Genomic DNA, 15,904 nt, shown 5'->3' on the forward strand with positions numbered 1-15,904 from the left:
TAATTTCCAATGAAAGGGACCCGAGATAATGTCTTAAATCTGCAAACTTACTGCCTATCAATGCTTGTGAGTGAGACAAAATATTCCAGTCGTGGGGAATCTCTGAAATTACCCAAACTCTTGGAGATTGAAGAGGCTGGGACAGATCATTATGAAACATTTAATACAACCTAGAAATAAATAGTGCTGCCATGTGAAATGAAAACCCCCAAATGATTTCTATCCCAGAGGACTGGAGGTTCTTGAAAATTGGAGACACAGAGCTGCTGTACAAGAAGAATTTCTTGGCAGATTAAAAGTATAACTCAAGGAGAGTAAATCACTAGAGCTTTTAGGGCCTTATAAGTAGAATTATTTTTTCCATCTCTTCCTTCCCTTGCTCCTATTCCTGGAGATAGAGGAAAATATATTTTTTTAAACTACTGAATTCACAGAAGTATTAGTGCCTATTTACAACTTCAGATGAATACATGGAGAATAAAAGCTGACAAGGAAAAACCATTTCCTCGGGCAGGCGTCGTGTTTCCAGTCCTTGAAAAATACTGTTAATCAGGCTAAAACATTTTGTTGACCAAGTTGCAAAACACCATATTAAATCTGCAATTAACTTTCCTTTAAATTAATTTTTTGATGGTTTCTTCATTGCTGGGTTTCATAATCTCACTTATGGGCAGGCCAAGAATTATTGTCTTTATTAAGGTTTTGACAGTTAGAAACTACAGGCAACATTTGCTTGGAAAGAACAGCATATTATTACATTGAGCTATTTAAAATTGTTACCAAGTTTTTGCAATAGCTCAGCCTCCATTAATTTGTCTGCCGTTGAGAAAACAACTTTAACATACATAACAGCCATATTTCTGAGAGGAAGTCTTCAAGAATAGAATCACAATCTTTTCAATTGGAAAAGTATTCTTGTCCAATTAACCTGCCGCAGGATTCATCTCGCTCTGAGGTTAATGGGAATTTACTAGCGAAAAGCACACCCAATGGATTCTGCTGAATATTAATTTTATTTGCATTTCAGATTTTAAGAAAACAGTTGATACTATTTAGAGGGCTGCTTGGTAAATCATATCATTTCAGATGAGTCTGTGCCAGGCAGGAGCTTGAACGTTCACATCAAAGCTAGCTGATGAGAAGGAAATATTTTGAGGCAACATAGCTACTATTGTTTGGGTTTAATTGTATTAATTGGATTGAATGAGTTTGTGACCCAGAAGAAACCAGACTTTTAAAGTCATTATGTCCTGGGTGGAACAGGAGGGCTCCTGAAGACAAGTCATGGCCTTGTCTATAGAGAATGACTATTTAATGCTCATGGGAGCTACATGTATAATATTTCCCATTGATTACTCTGGAAATGAGTGAATTTTAACTTGGGGGAGTCACTGCATGAATGATAGAAAGGTTCCAACACCATCATCACTGACCACAAACAATGACAACCAAAAAAACCTTTTGGCTATTTGAATGTGGGATCTTCCATATAAAAGAGCACATTCCCAGAACAGTGTATCGAAATGGAAATGCAAAGAAAGACTAAGAATAATTATGTAAACAAGTCTGAGCACGGCCCAGGGCTGATACATATTCAAAATCTCATAATGTTTTTATAACCTAAAGAAAAAGGAACAAACAGGGATCCCTGGGTGGCGCAGCGGTTTGGCGCCTGCCTTTGGCCCAGGGCGCGATCCTGGAGACCTGGGATCGAATCCCACGTCAGGCTCCCGGTGCATGGAGCCTGCTTCTCCCTCTGGCTGTGTCTCTGCCTCTCTCTCTCTCTCTCTCTCTCTCTGTGTGACTATCATAAATAAATAAAAATTAAAAAAAAAAGGAACAAACATTAAGAGGTTCAGAACGTCTACTATGCAGTCTCCAAGTAAATGAAACCTCTTTTTGATACTCTTGTTATTGAGTAAATTACTTAGGATTCAAAGAAGGTAAGGTATTAAGAGCCACAAGTATCCAACATTAACCAAACATCGCTCCCTCCAGTGTTCAATAATTTCTCAAAAAGGCAAATAAAGACACAGGAAGGCTCAATGATGGAATATGCCATGGTGGCTTCTGATTTTTATAAGGTCAAAGGCAGCTTGGAAAGAAAACAAGTTTTGATGGGACTTAAATGCACATAAAGTATGAGCGCTGCCTTTCTGAATACCGCATCTACGGTCATCTTTGTTCACAATCAAGTGCGCTGCACGTGTTCAGCGTTCAACTGTCTTCCTGTGCTGGCTCCAGGGAGGCGACAGTTTGCATCATACAGAGCCAGCCACGCTCGCTTGGCAAATTCTTAGAGATGTGGAGGGAAACCCCATGAATAAAACAGCATCAGGAAGACCTCTGCATGCCCCAGGAGGTGGTGAGGGTGGTGGTGTGTATACATGTGTGCTTAATGCTTCTGGTTCTATGCAGCACATCTGCAAGGTAAAGAGGTTGAGCCGTCTCTATTAATGTGTTCCCCCTTGCCGTCATTCCAGCATGGAATGTGCAGGTTTGAAAGGAGATGTTTTTAGCTCTGAACTACTGAGTTGGGAGCTACGTTTCATCTCTTTCCTCGCTACTGTGCAATGTTAGCATGCAGAACTCACCAACTTCCAGGAGGAGCTCAATGCTGATTTCCACAGACAAAAAATCTCTTTGCAACTTTCCATGTGTGGAGAATCATAATAGATACTTGAACACCGGAAAGTATTTTACACACTTTTCTCCAGTCCTAATGTTAAAATTATGGTGGTGATGTTATTTAGAGGAGGGACTGGCTTGAAAAGTAACCACATGAAACAACTTTAATAGATAATGACAGTCCCAATAATAATAGCAACCTTTTACTAATCACTTCCTATGTGGCAGGCTACTCTGTACTAGGGTTTCTCAACCTAATTAATTCTTTATTACTTGGAGCTGTCCTGTATCTGCAGTATGAAGTTTCGTGGCTTCCCTGAACTCTATTCAGTAGATGCCAGACGTATTTCCCATCCTCCACCATGTTGTGACAACCAGCACTGTCTCCAGACATGGCCAAATGTCCCAAGAGTACAGAATCTAGTTGAGAGCTGAGCTGCATGCTAACCATTTTATAGAACACATCTTTTATTCTTCCTAATAAACCTTTTAGGGAGGTCCTGCACAAATATGCAAAAAACAGAGAAAATCGCTCCCACTCCAGTAAAAACAAACCAAAAAGCACTCAAAGTGAATTCTTCCCTAGGCAATGTACCATGGCTATTGTGGATTAGAATCTGGCTCCCAGTTTGAAAATATGGTGCTAATATGATGCAGTGTTTTGTCCTACGTCAGCAAGAGTGTGGGTGAGAACCCTATATTCAAACAATGCAACATCAATGCTTACAGTTCAAATACAAACAAAAAAATGGAGAGCACAAAGCACTAAAGCGACTTTCTTTCTCATCACTGACTATGTGCATGTGGTTTTCTTGACTTCTCAAAGGACACAAGCTACACATTGCCATGTTTCTGCATTAAACACTTGCAGAATATTTCACAATCAGCCACCGCAACCAAGCTGTAATTACAAGAAAAGTTCTAACCAAAAATGGCTGGTGCATTCATAATGCAATTTGCCAGATTCCATTTTGGCATTAGCAGTGAAGAGCTTTCAAAAATTAATTATTTCCCTCAATCTAAGACACCACTGATTGCAAGACAAAGCATTATATTTTGTATCATTGAGAAAAAAGGGGCTATTTTAATTAAATCATGGCATTCCATTGGTTGTTAGACTCATTCCGAGCAACAGAGGGGTTCAAATGTGAGAAAGACAAGCATCTCAGGACTGAGAAAGGAATAGACTGAGTGAATTTATGATTGATGAGTGATGATGAAATGTTACTTTTATTCTAATTTGATCATTTATGCTTTTTACCTCTGATTTTCATTTTTAAAAAACCTTTCTATAAGCATAGATTAAACAATTTTTACTCTGGAATGTTTCTGTTATCATGGGACTACACAGCCTTCACATTTATCAAACTGAATCAAGAACTTGATGCTGATTTTTGTCTTAAAATTTCATGAGCATCAAAAAAAAAAAAATTTCATGAGCATCCCTTATCCCTTGATCAGAAGCATCTAAACAAATTGAATGTGAACTTCTGGGAAAAAATGCTTTAAAATTTTATTCAGGATGTTTTCCAATATAAATTTTCCTTTTATTGGAAAAATTTCCTTGACAAATTCAAGATTTTCAAAAGATGTAGAAATGAAACATTCCACTTTAAATCTCAAAGCATCAGTTTTGAGGGCGAGACTATGAAGCTTAACACAGCTATACTAGTTTCCAATTCCAATATTCTCTATGTTCTATTGTCATCAGACATTTCAACATGATGAGAAATAGCACTAACTCTTCCTACCTTGAACACAAGATGACCAGAATATAGTACCAGCAGAAGGACCAGATAGACATAAAATCTTCTAAACATTGTTGCAAATAGATAATCATTATTCTTGCTTCAATCTCACTGCCTTAGGGATATTTCTGTTTACCAATGGATCATTAATAAGCCAATAATCTTTGACCATGCAGACCGTCTTTCTTTATTAACCACTGCATTTGATGATTTTTCCAGGCATACTTCTAAATTGTATAAATCAGATTTTACCTATGCAGCACCTTGTCTTGCCTGCTTTTATAATTCATTTCTACATATCAAATCAGAGCATTACAAAGCTGGCCACAGACTATTACATAACTGTGTTTACTTGCATTTTGTACAAAGGTGACTAGACTGTTCTAAGCAATCATTTCGAACAGGTGCAGTCTTTTCTGTGGCAGCATTCTGATAATCCTATTACCTTATGTTTAAAAAAAAGAAAAAACAACCCCAGGGTTCAAACCTAATCATCCCAGCTTTGTGAGCAATTTCAGACTTCCCAACAAGATCACAGAATACTGGACTAAAACTCACTCTGTGTTTACCAATAAAGAGTGAAAGATTCTTTTAATCGTCTCTATATTGAATAAATTGGCCTATAAAATGAGCATCATTTCCATGCTCTAAACTTAATATTCAGGGCATGATGCAAATAGATAAGTAGAGGCCAAGAAACATAAAGAAAAGCAACAGAGCATGAAAGTCTACAAGAGGACAAGCTAATTAGTGCAGTATCTTCAATAATGTTAGCTGCGGGCTTTTACATGAATTGAATAGCTCCACAAATAAAAGGGCTGGAAGTTACAGATGACAGCAGTCACTTAGACAAACCATTAAGGATGACCAAAATGAAACGCTGCCTTGAAATCTGATCCCTTAGGGAAGCCAGAGGAGGAACTAGCTCTGGTTGGCACTGATGCTTTGATTGTTGATTTAAAACAGCAATGCAAACACACATGATCATAATGAGAGAGGTCTTGAGAAGGATGAGGCTACTCTGCTACAGAATGATGCAGGTCATGTTTTACATTTCTGTGAAGTGGCCTATGAGGGGGTAGGTGACATGTGGGACAATGATGTCTGCTCAGAGCAATTAAGAAAAATTCACATTTCTGGAGGAATTTCTCATTAGTTATGCCAAAATGGAGAATCTCCAATTCCTCTCCATGTTAACAGAGTTTTCCAAGGCTTATTTGAGGCTCTAGGCATCAAGATCCAGGCTCTGAAAGAACCAAAACTAGACCTTGCCAACCTGGAACCTACCTTTCAATTGATGCTTAGGAGCATCCGTTTGATTCTCCACTGCATAGGAGAACCACAGATTCAGTAAAAGCTCACAGAAGTCAATCAACAGAGCAGAAGAGCAGCATTAGATACAGAATAGATGAAACTGCAACTTATTATTTTCAAGCAAGCACCCTCAACCAACCTGAGAAAATGTGTAAGTGCAGAGTGAAGAGATCAGCTTCAAGGATTATGTGCGAGAGACTTTGGTTCACACATCAATTGTTTATAGGTAAATAGAAGCTTCTAAAGTTCCTTGTTGAACACAACAGGGAAACTCACCCAGCTCCGGACCAGATTACCACATGTTTAGAATTAGTTGAGTCTGTGATTGCTTTCTTGGGAACTTACCCCCTTTCCCATCCGATATACATATCACATTCATCTAAACAAAATATTCCTCCTGAGAGCTTCTTAGATTTAAGACCTCTGGACTAAGTACTCGGCATTCATTATTGCATTAAATCCTCATAAGAGCTATATGAAGTAGGCTCAGGAAGGTTAAACAGATCACCCAAGGTCACAGAGATAGAAAATGTGAGAGAACTTCTTCTGTCGCCTACTTCTGTTGTGATGTAAGCAAACTAAGCAAACGAGCAGAGAAGCAGCCACTAATACTTCATACCGACAGCCCTTTCTTCGCAAATCTCAATTTTGATCCAATTGCTGCCAGGTGATCAGAGTCAAGCTTTCTACTGCAATCTGAGTTGGTGGTGTTTTACGTGGTGGATGATACCAAAAATGCCATTAGCAATGTATTTATTGAAGGGCTACTCTGTGCTGGATGTCTGACACCTACACCCACCACTACTTAGAACTTAATCCTCACAACCATCCTATTGTAGGTGTTAGGTAAGGCACCTGGGGCTGAATCCACTTGCCCAAGGTCTCACAGCTAACAAGTATGCTGACATAAAGAGCGTTCCATTCCCCGTCCCCAAGCACCCCTCTGAGAAACACAACCAACACAGTGGTGTCAGCCACGTGGCAGAAGCTAAGAAGGAAGCAGTCGTAGAGGAGAAGCATTGCTCACCTGACTCCAGGCGCCAGCCTTCCATTTGGGGCATCTTCCTCCTCTGCACTTCCTGTGCCCATTTGGCTTAGCAAGGTGTTTACAGTAATCACTTTCTAAATGGCTTCCATCTTTTGCCATGCAGTAAACACTTCGTTGTTTATGCCCTCGACCACAAGAGACAGAACACTGAAATATAAAGCAATGGCAAGGTTGTTGTTGTTTTGTTTTTTGATGTTTGTTTTTTACATCACACGGAGTTTGATAAAAACCTGAGTTTTTGAGATGTTAAGATTATATCTAATACGAGTCACCATCCCCCCTTTTCCAGAGCCATTTTGGGTAATATCTCAAGGTTCCACATGGCAAGAAGGTAGCATTAGGGGGAAAAAATGTCCATAGCATTACAGCAGCAATCCTGCATACTATTTTGGGTCCTTCAAGAGTGTGAGCAATCCTGACAATTTAGGCCAAAAATTAAGCCAATGAACCAGAAATTATCATGAAATTCTGATTTTAAAGTCCTACTGTGAATTCGTATGGATTCCTACTGCACATCTCACTTTATGCAATCTCAGATCAAGATACTTCCTCAACAAAATGCCTTGTGATTCACTGATTTGGATAAGGTACATTTCCAAAATATAAGTGTGTCCAATTTCCTAATTAAGTGATTTAAAGGAACTCTTCTACCATTTTTCAGAGGATAAACTCTCATTTTCCCAGTCGGTTGGGAAGGAGGTGAAAAAGCCACATTAGAAACTGAAAGGTAAGCTAGCAGGTAAGTCTGTGCCAATTTGGGGAAGGAGGCATTACCTTTCAACTTTGATCTGCAAGTTCACTGAACTGTTTTAAATGTGACCTTGTCTGACCACATCTAAGAAACTTGACTTTGATTTCAGATTAGGTTTCTCAGAAAGGTTTAGGAATCAAAGTGCCCATGGAGTCAGGACAAAAATTTGATATGACAGCTTCTAGTGGAATAGGCAAGAGGCTGGCCCCAATGAGTGCACTGAGATATTCAACGTCCATTTGCCTCATTAGCGATTACAGAAGTCATTACCACTTGGATCATAAGCTTTCTGGCTCAGGTTTTCAAGACACATTATTTCCCAATATAATGTTCTTGACTTTTAGAGGGAAATGAGTTTAAGAATGAAGAGCAAAATGTGAAAATGCAATGAAAACAGATTTCAAGTGTCATTTCCTTCTATTCAATATTTCTTATTTCCCTCACTAACTTTGTGATTTTTGTTAACTTAAATTACCAAAGTGCCCTTTTATGCCTCATAGATAAATGGCGCCATGTAAAACATGTAGCTGAATATTAATCTAACTGCTGTTAGCAAGCATGTTCAAAGTTTTTTCATAAATGTGCCAGACACCTTTCTCTAATAAATACAAATCATTACAAAAATTTCAGTAGTAGCCTAATAGATGATTTTGAAATATGTGTATTAATAGTTTTGGCTGTGACCTTTTACTTTAGGAAATGGAAACATTGATGGTTTCATTTGAGCTCTATCTTATGAGAGTATTATGATTTGGAGTTGTCATTCTGGAAATTTTTATCAAGGATTTATTTATTTATTTACTTGGGGGGTGGCAGAGGGCAGAGGGAGAGGGAGAAAGAGCCTTAAGCAGACTCTGCGCAAGCATGGAATCAGACGTAGGGCTCGATCTCATGACCCTGAGATAACAACCTAACTCAAAACCAAGAATTGGACACTCAACTGACCGTACCACCGTACCAGGCACCACCCAGGCACTGGAAATCTTAATAGATTACACAGTGTAGAAGGAAGGAGGCCAATTTTAATATTCATACCAAAACATAAATAACCATCTTTCAACCTACAGTGCTTTCATATATATAAAGACTTGGGACATAATTCTGGCGGGTTTTTAGAGTGAAAGTCCTAGAAATAGTCCTACAAACTAGTGGTCTAATAACTTTCATACAAAATAATCTCTATTGTTAGTGACTAATTTTAATATTTAGAAACTCTGACAAATAACAAAGGAACATAATTCAAACCTGGGATGAATTCATTTGTTTATTCAATAAACATCTGAGTGCCTAATAAGTTTCAAAAATTATGCAAAGGGCTGGGAACATAGTGATGAGCAAAGTTGACTGCACCTCACCCTCATGGAGCTTCCAGGCCAATGAGGGAGACCAACAAGAACCATGTGTTGACAAAAATAAATGCATGCTTAGTAACAGAGATGAGTGCTCTGCAGTGGTTGTGAGGAGGCCCTCAAGGCTTCCCTCAGGGCTAGACCATGCAGAGCTCATAGGTCATAATCATATATTTGGATCTGGAAAATCATTATAGAGTTTTAAATTAGGGAAAAATATCATTTAATATTTGCTTCAAAAATTGTACCCTGACTACTGAATGGACAATGGAATGGGGGGATACAGCATGAATGGACACAATGAAACTGCTCAGGAAGCTACTGCATTGGTCTAGGCAAGAAGTAGTGGTGATTCCTTTTTTTTTAGAGGAAAGAAAAGGGGAGGAGGGGCAGAGATTAAGAGAGAGAGAGAGAGACAGAGACAGAGACAGAGACAGAGAGAGTCTTAAGCAGGCTCCATGTCTAGCATAGAACCTGATGCAGGACTTAATCTGACAACCCTGAAATCATGACCTGAGCCAAAATCAAGAGTCGGATGCTTAACCAGCTGAGCCACCCATGTATCCCAGTGATGGTGATTCTAAAGAGGTGCAGAGTGTTGGGATGGGGCAAGTTGGTGGATTTAAGACATACCTCTTTGAGGTAGAAATGATAGTTTCTGGTGGATCAGCTGTGGCGTGCATGGGAGATGGCAGAAAAAGATGGACTCCCCGGTTTACAGTATGGGCAATTGGATAGTGATGACTTTTACAAGGATGGGAAAACAGTATTGGGATTCAAGTCTGCATTTATTTGTAGGACACAGGCTGAACTCAAAAGATATGGAGCCATGGATGCAAACATGTGCTTAATTAGGGCAAAGATACAGGCATAACTGTAAGCAGATGAACATGGGTGAACTTACAGCAAACCCACCCATAATGATAGTCATTTCAATATACCAGTGGTCCAAAGACGCTGTCCTTTAACATAAAAGGGGGAAAAGAGAGTTGATGGCAATGGTGATTCAGTAGTCTGCAGAGGGACAGTCTAAAATAGGCAGCAATCTACAGAAGCAGAATTAGCAAGGCAGAGCATTCCCACATTCATTTATGTACCAGGCACTGCTCTAAGATTATACATGCATCGTCTCATTTAAGCATCCCAATAACCACAGAGACGGGTACCATGATTGGAGACAACTGGCATTTCCAAACTGGTGTAACCACAATGCTATCTACATACCTCTCCCCACACGATTCCAATGCAAGTGGACAGATGTCTGTTGAGAAGAGTAACAGCACAAGGAAAATAGTTGAATTATAAACATCACTGATAGTAATTCATTTGAGGGGCACTCCTGGTGCATTCAACATCCATTGCCCACGAAATGAAAATGGATGAAGTAGTTTCCAAATATGATGCCTTAAAATCTCCTTAATGTCTGGATTAGCTGCATCTTACCCATTCCTGTGTGCATTTTTCTTATTTGGGGATTTGAATGGATCCGACTTGGAAAAAAGAATGCAATGCTTCAGCATGACTCACTACACATATTATTTGCCTAAAATTAAGATCTAAAAGTGATAAGGAAATTCTCAAGGTAACTAATCATAACAAGCACTTTTCATTTCATGCTTTCTAACTTACCAATGAAGAGAAGCAGCTGCTGATGGAAATTTTCATATCTAACAGGTTCATTAGTGGGTCTATTATGATTTCCTAAAGAAGTTCTCATTTTGATAACCAAATAAATACAGGTTGCAGCTCTTATATTCTGAGGGAAATTTCCATCTGATCATTTCCAACCTTTTCCAGACACTGACTTGTGCATCAATGTGCGTCATTAAGATATGATAGTTAAATCCAGTGCATCACCTAGTACGTGCTATTTATTGGTTACATATCTCAAGGTTCTTGCTGTGTGGAATGTTTAAGTCCTTAAATCTATAGCTGAAACAGCCTCCTAAGTTGCTAACTGGACTCTGATGTTTGTTCCTTGGAGAAACAACGAATATGCTTAATACTTTTCCCCTAGCTTTGTGCAATACTCCCAAACAATGTGTGTAATCTCTGCTTGCTACTTAGAAACATCAGAGTCAGTATCCCAAATGACTGGGCTTTGGGGCTTTTGTTTCTGTGAGGCCATTCAAAGGGGATGTTTAATGTGAAGCTCTGTTTATTTGCTGGCTCAACACTTGCCACTAACCAAGGTCTATGAGTTTGAACCTCATTTCAACTCATCTGGTGAAAACAACACCTAAGGCCTCAGCAGCCTGCTCGTAATCTCTACTGTAGGCTTGCTCTCTCTCCAGTGATAGCTGTAGTTATGGTGACATCAGGGTCTGGCGTGCTGCCCCTGCCATGGGGGGTGCCCTGCATCATTCGTTTCACTTAAATAGAGGTATGTGGTCTCTCAGACATCAAGAAGCCAGCAAACAACCTCAGTGTGTCTGCCTGGATAAGAAGGGCTGAGGACCTAGAAAGAATGAGACTCCTGGGTTGCCAAGGCAGCTGCGAACCTGGACATCCATATGAAGATGAAAGAGTACCTGGAATTGGTAAGGACACAATAAAGAGCTAAGAAGGAATAAGAAAGGGAGGGTGGAGGTCAGGGATGCACACAGAATGCAGTCAGATGGAAGCTTCTCAATGGTTGGGTGATGCTGAGGCTTAGAGGAAGCAATAGAGGGGCCGGGTTATAGACCAGGACTGCCCAGTTACAGCAGATGCTTGGTTAATGGATGGTCCAGGAGAACAGCCCTAGCAGAACGTCTGGCATTGTTTTGTATATCTAGTTGATTTCCAGCTCCAAGAGATCTAGGACACATGAGATTCTGTTTATGTGCCATGCGTGATGGAGGATGCTGATCAACTAGTCCATATTTCCAACCACAGGATTGGCTGCCAATAGGTTAGAAATAATGAAGAACTGAAAGGCCAAGAGGAAGGACATATACTACAAGCCATTACCAAATTAAGTCAAGATTCTGCTGATAGAAGAATTTTTGACAATTAGGTAGCTAACCATCATTCTGAGACTGGTGAGCAGATTTCATTTTTGAGAGAGGACATTGTACTAATCCTTATTTGCCTTTCCCTTGTGAGTCCATAAAATATGAAAGGAGCATTTCAATCCCTTCACTTCAAAAATGTTTGGTTGCATCTTTTACTAACAACTCTTCCTGATTTTATTCTCATTTTGGTTTTGTTTAACAAAACATAAAGTCAAACCTCACCTGAAAACTATGCTGTCAGCAAGGATGCAAGGCTTGCGTCCAAGGTTCAGGACTGCCTTTGCCAATTAGGGTGATGAATGAAGTGAGTATGCAGGGGCTTCACACCATCAGGACAGGCAAAACCAGTCTGCATACACTCTTCCACCGAAGCCAGAACGAGAGCACAAGGATATAGACTGAGGGATCAGAGCACCAAACACTGCTCAGTGTGGGGCCTAGAAACCACGTGCGCTTGCCACATAGGAAAAAGACAGTAGCTGCCACTCACACGTGCTTCTGTGCTGCCTTCCATGCAGGAGGCAGCCAGCAAATAATTATGGAAATGAATGAACACATGAAATCTGTATCCATCCCAGAAGCGTACTATAAACCAAATGTCACAAAGAAAGAACCACCCGGCATCTGACCCACAGTGTGAATGCTGAACTGATTTGGCACAAATTATTTAGATTCCAAAAGGCCACCCCAGGACCCCTCTTTCAGTTGGAACAGAACTATTGGAAATCACACCAGCTACCTTCTATTGAACTCTTTCTGTGAATAGAAAACCAAGCTGCAGGACACTGGCTTCTGTCATTTAATCCCAAAGGCAACCTGGTGACTTTGATACTATTCGGATTCCTTTCTCCAGATAAGGAGAACCAAAGAGGTGACATTACTTGGCCAGGGTCACAAAGCCAGGAAGCAGCAGAGCTAGTCTTTAAAAATTGTACATCCTGGGCTCCAGAACCAACACTTTCTTCCTTCAACTACGTTGAAGAAAGGGCTTGGTTAAGAAAACAAGCTGCTCATCTCGGCTTACCCAAGGCAACAAGAAAAAGCAAGGACCTCAAAGAAATGTCTCTTGAGACTATTCTAGAAGCCTCTGATTCCTCAGTCTCTTAGGAAGACAGTACCTATATAATGTTAATATTTCTGGCTTTATTACTTTCTTCACAACATCTTTAGGACCCTGGGAAGAAAGACACTTACGAGTGCAAACATACAATCACCTAAATAAAGGGCTTGATTTCCCTTTGCCTGAAGCCACACCCTGATTTTCTCCAGGCCATTTTTCAGCATTTATTCGCCCTCTGGGGTCTGTCTGATGCCAAATGGCAAATGACTGCTTCTGTTCACTGGTGAATGGCTCTTTGCATGGTCACGAACGGAAGGCTGCGGGTTGGGAATTTGGGCCTGCCAATTCACTGAAGACTAATCTCTCAAATGTCTGAGCTCTAAGGCATCTCAAAGATTGTTCAGTCCATCTGTTTGGCTTACAAATTCGACACTAGAGGAAAGGAGACATGGCGCACTCACAGTCACACAGCAAGGAAGGAATAAACGCAGGCTTAGGACTCTGAGTTCCTATACCCAGCACAGAACACTATCCCTCCAGGGATTTGTGGCCAACTACTGGTGTTCTGCATGTTGATCAGGAACCACAGCTAATGTGTCATCCTGATTTCTCCTGAGTCGCTTATGCTCACAAAGAGCTAGCATGATAAACAGGGACTAGCAAGTCAGGCACTGATCCTACCCCCTCTGACTTTGATGGATGGCAAGCACCAGTATGAACAGGAGTGAGTGTAACAACCTCCCGTTCCAGAATGCCACTTAAGAATACCAAGGGAGAGATGTGCATGTGCGCCAGCACAGGCAACAAAGCTTACTGCTTTGGCTTCATTGTGCTCTAAAATGAAGCATTTCAAGGCACACGTTCTGGAGTCAGGCCATCCTAGGCCAACACGCCATCTGCCATTCTACTTTGGTGCTATTTGGGTCAAATTACTTAACCTCTCTCAGCTCAGATCTGTTCTCTGTAAAATGGGGACCACAGCAGCGTCTACACTCAACACAGTTATGTCACAATGAAGGGGGACAAGGCATCCAGACAGAGCTGTTGGTGTTGTGGCCAAGCACTGTAAACCTCAGTACGCATTCGCTATCACCACTGCTTTTTTTTTTTTTTTTTTTTTTTTATCACCACTGCTCTTATTTCTATTCAGCAGAGCCTTTTAGAACATCTCCCAGCGTGTGGATAAAAAGGTAAGCTTTTTTTTTTTTTTTTTTTTTTTTTTTTAGTTAACTAATGGAGTCTGAGATTAGCATTCTGACACAGATGTTGGCTGAATGAAGGAGGGACTTTGGCAAAATCTCACCCGTGTGAATGGGTGAAGAGCTTTCCTTTCCAAAGGTCACAGAGCAATCCCCAGGGCGGACAAAAATGTTAAAGATTCCTCCACTTGCGTAGTGCCCTCTTCACTCTTCTCCACTAGACTTACTAATACAGTCTCCCCGGCCACAGAAGACAGGAAGACGAGTAAGAGAAAGAAAGACCTCACATCTGAATGCCACGTCTTTTTTCTATTCCACCATTTCCTGCTCATATGTATTATCTCAAGAACTACTTATGTTTCTTATTTGCATCTCGTCAGGTTATTCCTTTAATGTCCTGAAACACAAACTCCACACCAGTGACCACCATCACCAAACAGCGTGCCCCGCCACACCCCCTGCTCTGCTCAGCTCCACCATGGCAGTGCTCGCAGCCCTTTGTGAATTGCTGGGTTTGAACACAGTTAGGGCTTCTCACAGCACAAGAATGGCTCTGGATGGGGGCATCAGAGAACCAGAATGAGTGGGGTGGGAGAGAGAGCTTTGCCAGGAAACAAGGGCCGTGACTTCAGGGCGTAAAGCCAATGTTGACAGGTCTGCCTGATGGCTGTTTATGTCCAGGACCACCATGGCACTTATTACCATGAAAAGGAGCTGAGAAAGCACAAGATTGGCAGGGAACACCATGGAAGAAAGCAGAGGCGGGAGTCACGGTCATCCCAGCCGGATGGGGCATTAGGCCACCCTTCCATCCCTGTCGCCCCCCAACACCGACAGCCTTTCCAATACTACAAAAGTCTAAGACTGTGGGAGAAAAGGCACTAAGATTCACATGTCAAATCTTGGAGCACGCTTGAAGGCTGCTGTCAATACTACAGCCAAGTAGGTGGCCCTGTGTATGCCTCACACGGGGAATGGCAGGGCCACACCAATAAGGAGACACAGTAGGAAGGGCTCGTGCCCTCTACTTCCCATCACCCCCAAGAATGATGAGGCACAGGGCTCTCCAGCTGCCCCTGCCCAACCTCATAATGTAGCAGCTTCATAGGACAGGAGGGGAAATGAATATTCACATTAAATAGAACAGCATATGAAATTAGTTACACAAATTGTGAAATCCAAATCGAGGTTCTTTTTGTTCTGCAAGAATGTTAAATATTATGTGTTTCTCCTCATCAAGACAAAAACCAAAAACCAAACAAAATCTGCAAAAAGCAACACCTGGTGAGTTTTATCATGGCCACAACGCAGTGGTGCCCCCCAGGAATCTGAGGCATATTTCACCACCAGGCCCTGTGGTCCCTAACATGCCCTCCAATTCCCCATTTCTAAGCATACTGACTATTTTGATTCTTTGTAACCTGACTTTGGCAAAATAATGATATTGGCATCTTTCAGGAAAGAGGTGAAGATGGTACAAGGATTCACACTCTGTATTTGCCACAGAATTGTTCATGAAGGCAGTCTGGAAGACAGGGGGCTAGTGGGTGAGGTATTTGTGCCAGGATCCTTATTCTCAGCTGTTGTGAAGGTGAGTGACAAAGTGTCTGAGTAATTGGTGGAAAAGCTATGGCTGAGGGAATGGTGACCAGAACTTCCTGACACTCTGTAGGTAGACCATGATTGAGGCTGCATGGAGATGTCATTCTGTTAGAAGATGGCAATGTTCAGTGATACCCCCTCATGACTTATGCTAGTGTCACAGATGGTCAGGAACAGACCTGAGAAGCTTAAGTCATCTTTGGGAATGC

At 41.1% G+C, this 15,904-nt stretch overlaps 1 protein-coding gene across 3 annotated transcripts in view; it reads right to left on the reverse strand.

The window, feature by feature from the left end:
• Nucleotides 1-15,904, reverse strand: part of ADAMTS9 (ADAM metallopeptidase with thrombospondin type 1 motif 9) — a 161,590-nt gene that overhangs the window by 37,179 nt on the left and 108,507 nt on the right. For 2 of the 3 annotated variants that reach the window (XM_041761923.1, XM_041761922.1), the window contains one exon: nt 6,718-6,885. The exons of the other annotated variant lie outside the window; for it this stretch is intronic. In XM_041761923.1, coding sequence (XP_041617857.1) covers nt 6,718-6,885 — 168 coding nt within the window. The remainder of the gene's footprint in view (nt 1-6,717; nt 6,886-15,904) is intronic. 3 annotated transcript variants of the gene reach the window in all.

This window comes from Vulpes lagopus, chromosome 7 (assembly GCF_018345385.1).
Source record: "Vulpes lagopus strain Blue_001 chromosome 7, ASM1834538v1, whole genome shotgun sequence".
NCBI lineage: Eukaryota > Metazoa > Chordata > Mammalia > Carnivora > Canidae > Vulpes > Vulpes lagopus.